Source organism: Phycodurus eques, chromosome 4 (genome assembly GCF_024500275.1).
Source record: "Phycodurus eques isolate BA_2022a chromosome 4, UOR_Pequ_1.1, whole genome shotgun sequence".
Classification (NCBI taxonomy): Eukaryota; Metazoa; Chordata; class Actinopteri; order Syngnathiformes; family Syngnathidae; genus Phycodurus; species Phycodurus eques.
In genome coordinates this window covers 23445967-23458431 of record NC_084528.1, presented here as the reverse complement: position 1 = coordinate 23458431, position 12465 = coordinate 23445967, and the positions used below count along the sequence as shown (strand labels likewise).

At 42.2% G+C, this 12465-nt stretch overlaps 1 protein-coding gene across 3 annotated transcripts in view; it reads right to left on the bottom strand.

Annotated features, from left to right (window-relative positions):
* The window catches only part of bbs9 (Bardet-Biedl syndrome 9), an 86627-nt gene that overhangs the window by 55884 nt on the left and 18278 nt on the right, over nucleotides 1-12465 (bottom strand). For all 3 annotated transcript variants that reach the window (XM_061674720.1, XM_061674721.1, XM_061674722.1), the window contains exons 7-13: nucleotides 12133-12217; nucleotides 11009-11192; nucleotides 9214-9343; nucleotides 6053-6234; nucleotides 5586-5662; nucleotides 4821-4874; nucleotides 4639-4741 (exon numbers count right to left, since the gene is read on the bottom strand). In XM_061674720.1, coding sequence (XP_061530704.1) covers nucleotides 4639-4741; nucleotides 4821-4874; nucleotides 5586-5662; nucleotides 6053-6234; nucleotides 9214-9343; nucleotides 11009-11192; nucleotides 12133-12217 — 815 coding nt within the window. The remainder of the gene's footprint in view (nucleotides 1-4638; nucleotides 4742-4820; nucleotides 4875-5585; nucleotides 5663-6052; nucleotides 6235-9213; nucleotides 9344-11008; nucleotides 11193-12132; nucleotides 12218-12465) is intronic.

The window sequence follows — 12465 nt, the reverse complement described above, 5'->3', positions numbered from 1 at the left end:
AAACATGCACATCTCAGTGATTTTTCATTAAATATTGAGTTTGGCCCGCGATGTTGTCCCAATTTTTAATTTTGGCCCACCGTGAATTTGAGTTTGACACCCCTGGTACTGTATTTGAAACAATCTTACCTTTTGCAATAAGTGGTATTGGTAATTGCTCTCCCCACATTGCATTGGTAAGGTTTGAGTCCTTAATGTACTGTCCGAGTTGGCCTAGGGGAGGATGTCAGGTTGTGGTCGCGAGCTGGGTTCCACAGTGGCCTCTACAAATCAATCACCCTTTGACAAAGATCTAGAAGAGTGCAATCTGGAAGAAGACCAACAACACAACCTTCTCCTGCGACCCACAGCACAGCCCTTCACACATAGCACTTCTGCGGTCCCCTCCTCTCCTGCTGCCGCAACTCACAAGAGCAGCCGCCTCCCTCCCGCACCTCCTGGCCTTGCGACCTCTGGCTGACTCCCGGCGGCCCCAAAGACAGAGTGGCACTTTACTGGTGATATACAGACAAATATTGCATTCAACATTGCTGTCTCTTTTTGTTATTTTTTGCAATGAAGACACGCTTGGCACTGATTAACACTGCTTCGCTTAGGCTAGTTATTTAATTTACAGTCAACACCAGACATTCATTTTCACACTTATGTAGTTAATGTATACAACTATGAAGTAGAATTGATAGATCCCTTTGAATTAGAATATATTGACAGAAACAGCATTATATCTGGATCTCTCAGCACCGTTGTTGTTTTTTGTGTTCTTTTGTTTGTTTTGTTGTCATGACAACAAAATAAGAGGGATACCAAATATAACAAATTGAAAATTGAACTACCTGAAATGTAGAATTATTACTTGTAATTGTCCGAAGATCTATTCCCCGCATTCGATATTGTAGATGTTTGGTCTGGGACCTAATGTGTAGCGGTTTGGAACTGCTTGAACAAATCTACAGTAGGCCGGGGATGGTGTAACTTGACCTGGGACCGAAGAAAAGGTGATCGAGGAATCACCCGAAATGTAGGACAGTTATTTGTAATTTTTCAAGGTTTCGAGAAACTATTCACTGGTGGACATTTGGTCTGGGCAAAAGAATTAAAAATCCAATAATTAATGATTGAAAATTTTAAATAAACCAAGGTGTATTACTTTGTGGTACTAGATACATCAAAATTCTGGTTAAACTCATGGTTAATTCCACTCATAAATAAATGATGAACACAATTCTGAAACGCAAAATGTTAACTACTTAGTGTGAGGGGTGACAATATGAGTTTTGTGAAAATGCGCAATTCACAACACTGAGCTCAAAACCACGATTTGTCTGCACTCACAGAGTTAACAGTTTTGTTTGAAACAATGTTTGTTGATCAAAGCAAATTTATTTATATAGCACCTTTTATACATTCAAAATGTAACACCAAGTACTTTATAGCAATTAAAAAGCTTTAAAAGGTATTTGAGACTGAAGACAAGGCTGTCTGACTGACGTGTGCTCAACCTATTGGCGAGAACGGCTTGGTGTGAGTGACTGTGCGGTCTGCTGATTACTGGTGTGTCGGAGTGTTTATGTATGTGCATGGTGTTTGAGAGACGAATGCTGGAATCTTGGCCAAGTGATTGATGAAAGTGTGTTGTTTGAGTGATTACAGGAAGAGCTGCTGTTCGCTGTGGCTACTATATGTATCTGTGTGTGTGTTATTACTTATGTAATGCGTTGTGACTTGTTGCATGGGAAAATAAGTTGTGGGAAAATGTTTTTTTCTTTTAGGATATATAATTAGTGTGACATTGTGATATTGTCGATCAAGAGTTAGTTTTTTTAATGAAGCAGTAAGAATGAGTCCTTGTGAGGATAAGCGGCTCAGAAAACAGATGGATGGATGGACAGTCAGAATGAGGCCTAGAGACCTCAGAACGGGAGTAGCCAACTGATCAGAATCAACTTTATTTTGCCAAGTATGTCCGAAAAACACACAACAAATTTGTCCCCGGTAGTTGGAGCAGCTCTAGTACGACAACAGACAGTCAAATGACAGAGAATACTTTTGCGACATAAAGACATTGAGAAAAACAGTCACTGAGCAATAAAAGGTTGCTAGTAATCTGGTGATGCTGGTACAATTATTGTTTTTGTTTTTTTTGACAATTGTGCAAAAAGATGCAGAGGCCTCTAGCAATTAGAGCAGTTTGAATGACGAATATAGCAATAGTCTGGTGCAATGACCATTGTGCAAAGGGACTTCAAGGAATCTATGCAGTTTAAAGTGACTAGTCGTGCGATAATCTGGGACAATGCCGATTGTGCAAATATTGCAGATACTCCTCAGTCAGTGTGCAAGTGGTGCAGATGCTACTCTGCCATGAGTGGCCAGTATTGGTCAACAACAGATATGCAAATAGTGCAGCGTGGCGAGACTACTACAGTCAGTGCACGAGTAAATTGAGTTTGTCTGGGGTATTTTTAGTTATTTTTTTCAAGGATCCTCAATCCGGCGGCACGACTGGTTAGAGCGTCTGCCTCACAGTTCTGAGGACTGGGGTTCAATCCCCGGCCCCACCTGTGTGCAGTTTGCATGTTCTCCCCGTGCCTGCGTGGGTTTTCTCCAGCCACTTCCTCCCACATCCCAAAAACATGCAGGTTAATTGACAACTCTAAATTGCCCATAGGTGTGAATGTGAGTGTGAATGGTTGTTTGTTTGTATGTGCCCTGCGATTGGCTGGCAACCAGTTCAGGGTAATAGCTGGGATAGGCTCCAGCATGCCCGCAACCCTAGTGAGGAGAAGCGGCTCTGAAAATGGATGGATGGATGGATCCTCAATCCCTTAAGGACTATGTGTAATAATTAAGGATAATTAAGACCAACATTTTGGAAAATCTATTTTAATACTTTTCGTTTATTAAATATGAACTATACTTGCAGTGAACAATATAAAAAAAATCAACATATGTACACATTACCCTGGATGGACTACATGTACATTTTAAGGGTAAACAAGGCCTAAACTTTGTAAAATCGATTCTAAGACCTTTTGAAGGCAAATTTAAGACTAAAGGCTTCTTTATAGTCGCGCTGACGTCACTGCGGCTATCCCGCACGCAGTTTGCCTTTATACACGATCACAACCCACGCGCACTGTTTTGAAATTGTGCTGCAGTTCTCCTCCAAGTCGGGGGTGTCGCTACAGCTGGTATTGGCTAGGACGCCACAGGGTGGCGTTTCCTCTGCATTTTGTGGCCATTTCCAGTAGCCGTTTTTACTATCCTTTCCGTAACAAGGAACAAAGCAACAACAATGGCGACCGTGGAACAGAATCTGCTAGAACAAATGGACCTAGATGACCAGATGATACGTTTAATTATGCTGCAAAATCGATCGAGAAGGTGGCGGCGTAGGTGCTATGTGGAACCGGGAGGAATGCTGATTACATCATCACAGCATGTGACTAAAACGGACCAATCATGAGAGATGATCTCCGCGCCATTCTACGTGCAGCAACAATTTTTGCCGTGTGCGCGTCAGAGGCCAATTTGTCGGTCACGTGATGCAATGCGGGCGTTGTTGGCCGCGCGACCGCGGGAGTGTAAAGAGGCCTTAAGTCTCATTCACTCAATATGAAATACAGTTTGAGTGGGCAGTATGTCAATTTTAAAAAGAAAATATTTTATAGCGAATACAGAATAATTCCAAATGACAATCTTGATTACTTTGATGGTTGCATTTTTAATCTTTGAACAGCAGATTGAAGGAGTACGTAATTTTTAAGAGGTCTACATATTGGAAAATCAATTTGAAGACTTTCCTTTTCAGGCAAATTTCAGACATCCTGCCTAAGGGTGAAAGTGAAGAGGATTTAAAGGTTACCGCATTTTTTTTATCCTTGAAGGATTACACATAATCTTTAAGGATAATTAAAGCATACATTTGGGGAAATCAGTTTTTAAACTTAATCAAATTTAAGACCTTCCATTCACTTAATATGAACTAAACGAGGACATGAAGGAGTGGGCAATATGGGGTGAATCTTACGTATGACACATTTTATAGTGAATACAATGCAATTACACATTGTGCTGGTTGTATTTTTATATTTGAACAACAGATTGAAGAATCAATCGTCCTTTTTAAGGACAATTAAGATCCAATTGAAGACTTTTTATGGATTTATTTGGACACAATCCTCAATGCTGCTTTTGTATTTGTTCATACTTTGTTGGTTGTGGGTGCCAAATTACAGTTTCATGTGGTTCTGAGTTCTCATCTCCCACATTGGTTGCTTAAATACTGCTGCTTTGACAATTTAATTTCCCTCACGGGATGAATCTTTTCATCTATCTATTCTGCGCTTTTAAAAAAAAATCTGTGGCTGGGAACGATGGAAGCGCTCCCATTATTACAGCTGCTTGAAGTCAATTTATTTTTGTTCATCCCTCTATTGTCCAAAGTGAAACACAAGTACTATCACATGTACGCACACTCAAGAGTACAAGCTTGTGCACCCAAAGGATAAGAAAAATCTGCAGACAATTCGTCACGACTGTTACAGCTCAGCCGCAGCCAGAAGACATGTTGTCCATGCAAACACACACACACACACTCACACACAGAAAAACACTTGTGTACACACACTGACTGACCTAAAGGTTCGAGGACAAACTGGTCTTGAGTGACGGCAAGTGGGGGCTGAACGCCAACGGTCAGCTTGGAGGAGGCCAACACGCTGCTGGCCTTCACCGTCACCTGCATGCATTTCGGAAGAGGAAGAGGAGGAGGATGAAGAAATGCAATAAAACCTCATCAAATGTGCTTCTGAACTCACTTTTACGGTCACCGAGGGGACAGGAAAGCCGTCCATGTCTTGGATCAGCGCTCGCTGCACAACAAGACAAAACAAGCAGTTAGGATACAGCTTGTACAACAGCGTCAATTTATTGTCCACTTAAAATAACTCTTCACCTTTCTATTCTATTAACAGCTAGCAACAAAATTGAGTACACCCCTTTGTGAAACTGTCCAAATTGGGCCTAATTACCCAAAAATATTTTTATTTTAGATGCTCAGAGTTCTTGATCATGAGGTGCCGTATTGAACTTCCAGTTTGAGAGCAATAACACCAAATTTAACACCCTTACTACCCATTCACACCTGCCTGAGACCTTGTGACACAAGCGAGTCACATAACACCGGGGCAGGCAAATGGATAATTAGGCCCAATTTGTACATTTTATTTATTTAACCTTTATCTATCCAGGTAAGGCAATTGAGCTGACCTTGCAGCAGAAAACAGTGTAAAACCAAGAGAATATGAAACGTTTTTTTCAAAATTCTACATTTTTCACTCAGGCGTATACTCAATTTTGTTGCTAACTGCTAAGACATTAATGACAGCGGGTTTAATTATTTTGAGGAGACAGTGCACTTACACTGTTATACAAGCTGTACACTGATTATTTTACAATGTGGCAAAGTGTAATTTCTTCAGTTCTGTCCCATGAAAAGATATCATCAAATATTTACAAAAATATGTGGGGTGTGTTCACTTTTGTGAGATACTGTATGTATGTGTTTGTGTGTGCGCAAGTACCGAAGGGATGTCCATGTCAGTAGACACATACGCCGTAACCTTTAAGTCCTCTTCACTTTCACCCTTAGGCAGGATGTCTGAAACACAATTTTTGTGTCCGATTTATGCTAATTAACTCCATTAGACAGTACATTAGGTACCAAGCTCATGAGATGAGTGTCCCCCCACTATATCACAGATTTTTAAAACCACTTTCATTCATTTAACAATCATTTCAGACATAAAAAGTCCGTGTTTAAATTTGTTTTCAATATTTCCCTAAATCAGTATATAATACAATTATAATGCTTAATCCTTAGCATATTCTGATGAAATTTAGAAACCTCACAATTATGTAAATCGTGAAAAAAAAACATATTACCTTTAAACACTGCCTGTAGAGTTAATAATCGTCTTACTATGGTAACTGCTTTAACTCCGGCAACCATAGAGAAAGGCCTTAATGAATTTGGCAGCATTCCTCCTACCCTGAGTCCTGCTGGCCTCTCTGATGAACTTGTGCAGCCTCTTCATCTCGGCGTCGGCCTGCTCGTAGTCCACCTCACGGGCGTCCACCTTGGGCGTGGAAAAGAAGGATGGGTCGGTGCCCATGTAGGAGCACAGCAGGTGGCCGTCCCAGCTCAGGCTCACCACGGCACCCTTCAGATCCCTGACGCCACACAATAAATCACACAAAACGAAATAAGTGGCACAAAACTGAGTTGAGAACAAGTGCTTCACATCTGCGTTGCATGGTGTCCAGGCCCACTGGACTGTAGAGAAATTCTGATAAATTGTGCAATGTAGGATAATAGTCATGGGCTGAAATAGCAGCTCAAATGTGCCACAGGTGGGTTGACTCCATGCAACGCAGATGTGAAGCAGTTGTCAGAAACAGTTCTAAAACAACTAGATATTAGTTCAGTGATTTTACTAATAACCATAGGCAGTGCCGTGAGATACAAGTGATGAGCTTTTTGAGATATGAGTGGTCACTTGGCAGATTTTTGAGTGGTCACTTGGCAGATTTTTTTGCTTTGACTTGCAAGCAAATAGTTGAGATACAAGCGCAGTGTGGTGGAAGTTAACTCAACGCAACTCGCTTCCCAACAAGCAGCAGTTTGGCAGACAATTCTTCAAAAAAAGTGGCTTCAAGCTGTTTTATGCCACTTCCAGTTGACGTTTGGTGGAGGCCAGTGGTGAGGGATGCCGGCAAGATGAAGAAGTAGTCCTATCAAGCTTTTTGGCCTGTGCACTTTGGAGGCAGCTGATGGATACCGGCAGGCCAAGCAGAATGCAGCTTAGGTGGTCGCTGAGGCAAAAACCCGGGCTTGGTAGGAGTGGGTGGATGAGATCTGCCCGGAGTTTTGTGAGGCTGTGCTGGCTGACACGCCTCCACAAAATCGTGTGTTAACACTTAATGGGAAATGTCATAGACGGGCTAACGAATAGCATCTAAGTCACAGTGTTATTATTATTATCCTTTAAGCAACAGATATTTAAACACAAATGATGGAGCAAAACATGTACACAGGTAACATAACAATACTCACAGGCATATTTTCTTTATCCTAAGAAAAGACTAACATTACTGACGTACTGTGGAGCTGAGACCGTCTCCATGTATAGAAGTTGTATATCCGTATGGCTGTATTATACTGCCTCCAGATGTCCCAGTGGGGCACATCAGATGGAGCAGCACTATTTCCATTTAATTGAAGCAAAAACGGTGGCATTTTATGCACTGCATTTGTCATTACTGGATGCTTTTGTTTTTAATAAAGCATATTACAGTAGATTGCTATTTTATTATGAAAAAACACATTACAAACATTTTTGTCGTTTTTTTGGGGAGGCTAGAATAGATTAATGGCATTTCCATTCATTTTGATGGGAAAACATGATTTGAGAGCTGCATGTTGCGTTTTAAGTGTAGTCACGAAACAAGTTAAATTTATCTCTAGGCACCACTCTACAGACCAATTGTCCTGGGTTGGAATAGCAGCTGACAGGTGCCAGATGTTGGTGGACTCCATGCAACACAGATGTGTAGCAGTTGTCACAAACAGTGCTAAATGTGAGTTCAGTCAATTTGATATTCCATCCATCCATTTTCTGAGCCGCTTCTCCTCACTAGGGTCGCGGGCGTGTTGGAGCCTATCCCAGCTATCTTCGGGCAGGAGGCGGGGTACACCCTGAACTGGTTGCCAGCCAATCGCAGGGCACATACAAACAAACAACCATTCGAAATCACATTCACACCTACGGGCAATTTAGAGTCTTCAATCAACCTACCACGCATGTTTTTGGGATATGGGAGGAAACCGGAGTACCCAGAGAAAACCCCTGCAGGCACGGGGAGAACATGCACCGTGCCGCCCAATTTAATATTCTAATGATCATTTAAAGTTTGATTTATTCAGGTCCTGGGCTGGAATAGCAGTTGGCAGGTGACTATGCAATACAAAAGTGAAACAGTTGTCAGAAAGAAAATAATTTATGAGATAATAGTTTAGTAATTCACAGGAAACATTTTCCAGTTTATACAGTAAATGTGGAACAACTTAATAGTCATCTTTCTGATGACTATTAGAATAGAATGCTATTCTTCTATTCCACTGTGTCCCACTTTCTCCCTTTTTTAAAATGAACAATACATCAAATTTCCTGACAGAACAAAAATGGAAAAAGAAAGAAGCAGGAAATGCTAAGTGATGCAATAATGTGTTTTAACAGCATGAGTAAGTGTGTGTTAACTGGTAGCAGATGTGTCGTGCTTCCAGGCCAACGAGGCAGTAACGCACGCACGCACGCACGCACGCACACACGCACACACACACACACACAAGGCGGTAGGGTGGTGGGGCTCAGGTCGAGGCTCCACACCTGCATGGGTGGAAATCGCAAATCGACATTAAAACGTCCACTTTAACTGCAGCGGAAACACACTCACGCATGCGACTGACTGTGACGGAAACACACTCTTAACACTAAAAACAGACTCACACACACACACACGCACAGCACACACAGTGGGATGTTGCCACCCACCACTGTTGATGTTGAACATGAGCGAAGACACCGAATGTTGGAACAATGGAGGTCAGTTCATAGAGGTGACATAATCATGTTGTATTTGGATCTGTCTTGTCCAAAACATGCTTCAAGGATGTTAAATGATAATGTCACACAGTTTGATGATTAGCGTTTGCCGCATTTGGGCAAATTCCTTATGTAAGAGTTTGTAAATCCAAAATACGAAATTTTTGGATTTGACCAAAAAGGCTCCTTAGACCAAAATTGCCAGCTTTCTGTTGAATTTTGGGCATGGGTCATTGAGACTTTTTCATGCGTCCTGTCATAATAGACATGTCCACCCAATTTCATACTGATGGGTAATACCGGTATGGGGGGGTTATTTTTTTTTTTTTTTACTTTCCAGGGGGCGCTATGGAGTGGGTTATGGGGGGCTCATGTATATAGAACCCCTAAAATACATACACTTCCACCAGTATACATGCACTCGGGCATGCTGAGTGCCCAAAAAGGCAATTCACTAGTTGGAAAACTAATAATAGGCAGCGAGTCCAGCATATGTATGTGCATCTGTGTGTGTTTGTGCGTCACCACATACGTATGTCACACTCACGGGAAGTTGGCGACACGGAGCGCCACGGGCACGAAGGAGAGCTGGGCAGCCCACTTGAGCGTGACGTCCTGGTACACCAGCAGCATGTTGGTGTGGTTGCCAAGCAACAGGTTGGTGGTGCCATCGGTCACTAAGCGGAAAACAAGAAGAAAATATGTATTAGGGCAAATGTTATGACCATCATAAAAGTGTTTTTTATTTGTATTTATTTCAACAGGGAAGGGGAGAATGTCAAATATTACATATAAAGGTCACTGTGGTTATTTCTTGTTGGATTACTTACTGTAAAGCTTAGTCTTTTCATTAAAATAGAGCTAATTTGGTGATAAATGACCACGAAAAGTTTTTGGGTAAAAGGTTTGGAAAAACTAATGAACAAATGAGAATAAACTTTGTATGGGCTAATGTTCTGTGCGTGTGCAGGCCTTGCTTCTGCCACCCAACTTGTATAATATCAAAAAGACCTTAATTTTTAGGGCTGGAAAAGATGTGAAAAGACGTGATAAACTTTGCAGCCACAAAGCGGAGAAATGACATCATAACATTTACATTTCGGCAAGTAGCTGCGCTTCAAACAGGCAGAAATACATCTGAACTCACATACACTTTTCCCTTCGAAAAATGAGATATAAATACTACACTTGCATTACACACACACACATATGTACATGTACACACGTTTGCCCATCTGTGTGGTAGCGGTGTAGCTACCACCAGGAGAGATCTGAGGTGACGGCCACACGCAAAACAAACACGCCTCAATGGGTAGAATATAGTGGCCGAGGCGGTCAGCGAGGAGGGGGGTCAAAATGACAGAGTGTGTGTGTGTCTGTGTGCGTGTGTGTCTGTAAGTGTGTTGGTAGCACACTAAGGCAAACACACACACACCTGCTTATATCTGAGCATTTACGTTATAATTTACATGTGAATTGTAACAATCCACATTCAAAGAAAATACAGTGTAGCCTTCAGATACAATTTGAATTCATTCCGTGACCATGCTCGTAACTCAGAGCTCTAGTATCTCACATCATCTTTCCCTATTGAAATAAATTGAAATGCCATTTATCTGTTCCAGCCTCCCCCCAAAAAAGCAAAAACACATTTTGTTATGTGTTTTTTTGATAAGGAAAATAGCACTAATATTGTAATAACACAATTAAACAGAATGTAAAGAATTAAATAGTGCATCATGTTTACCGAACTTCATTGTGGCATCTTTTGGTTTGCATGACTTGGCCACTAGGAGGACAGTATAATACAGACTTTCATAACTATTGTAATAAACTGGAGTTATACTATGTTTTTCGCAGAGGATAAATAATATATGCCTGTGAATATTAGGCTTTACACGATCAGGATTTATTCAAATTTTTTTTTTCAGCGAGTTTAAAAAAAACGATAACCGATCCGATCACAAAATGGAGCAATGTGTCTTTAAAGTGTTATTAAAATGTATTTTCCCATGACCCTTTGCGCTTGTCTCCACTTCCGGCTACCTCTTTTTCTCACATATTCAACATTCATCGACTAACGCGTCAGTCGTTATTCATCAGTCCAGTTCATTCATCCACTTTTCCATCAGTCCATCCACTCACTTATTCACTGACTCATCCATCAGTCCATTCATCAACTCACCCATGCATTCATCCAATTATCATCAACCCATTTGTCCACATGTTCATCTGCTCACCAACACATCCATCAGTATATCTATCCATCCATCCACTCATCCGTCCATCCACTACAATGGCGAAAGGTGTGTTGTGCATGTGTCCACGAGCGTTTGACTCACGCGACACGTATGGCAAGAAGCAGCTAGGGTTGAACTCCATCTTCTTCATGAAGTAGATCACCCCGTTGTCCCGCAGGCAGTAGAGGTTACGCTCGCCAAGGACGAAGATGGAGGAGGGCGAGTGGGAGAAAGAGGGCACAGAGATGTCCAGGGCCTGCTCGCCCAGGATCAACGTCCAGTCAGGCTGTCGGGAGAAACACAAATAACTCCAGTTCAACTCTCAGAATTCATTCATTAATACATCAGCCCATCCAATCTATTTACGCATCTTTTAGAATATGAATCCACTCATCCACCCATCCATCAGTCCCATTCATCCAACAGTCCACCCATCAATACATCAGTCCGTCCATCCACTCACCCACACTTTCATCCACCCATCCCTAAGGAAATTAAGCCACTCATCCACCCATTATCTGTCCATTCATCCAAGCACGCATCCACTCATCTATCAGGCCATTTAACCATTCACGATTCATTGACACGCCCAGCAGTCCACTCACCCACCACACCATTTATCCACCAATTCATCAGTCAAATCATCTACCCCTACATCTGTCCATTCATCTATTCAGTCATCAATCCATTCTTCAATCAATAAATCAGTTCATCCATCTATCTTTTAGTCACTCATCGACCTACCCACCAGGCCATTCATCTGTGCATCCAAAGATTAATCGACTCATCTGCCACTCCACCTGTCCATCAGTCCATTTATCTACTAATCCCATTCAACTATGAGGCCATTCATCCACTCATTCACCCAAGCAACATAACTCCCATTCAACTCTTCGTGAACCCTTTAGTGACATGTACATGTGTACCTGCTATGTAAACTCCTCTCTACTCATTATGTGGCGCTTTAAATCAGTGTCTGTTGTCGTGGTTACTTGCGTGCTACATAAGGCTTTCCATGAATGCTAATGGGAGGGCAGCTGGGTGCAAGTAAAGAGCTTCCGTGCCAAGTACAACTAACATGACGCCAGAAGCGCTGAACAAGTCGCGTCAATGAGTTTATTCTTGCAAATTGGGCCTGTTAGCGTTAACGAGCGCTAATGGCCGACAGAGGAACAAGTGACATCACAGCAGTGTCGGCGTGGGGTTCACTGGAGGAGAGGACTCACGGTCAGCCTTTTGCCGCCGGTCTTGAGGGGCTGATCGGGGTCCTGGCGGCTTTCTGCCTCCGTCGCCACGGCCAGAGTTTCGTACCTGAGGAGCAGAGCAGATGTTAAAAGCCGTGACTGCTACCTGAACCGCGCTGATATTGGCGTCTCAGGTAGGTGGAACGTTTCAGGAAGAAGTTGGCAGCCATGACCGTTTGGCAAGAATGTCCTCGAACAGCTGGACCAACACAGAGTGAACTGGCCCGGCACAACTGGAGAGGCTACTTGCACTGAGGAGACAGTCAAACATCTCTAATTTCACTTATTTTTTAATATGGCTATGCAATAGAGATA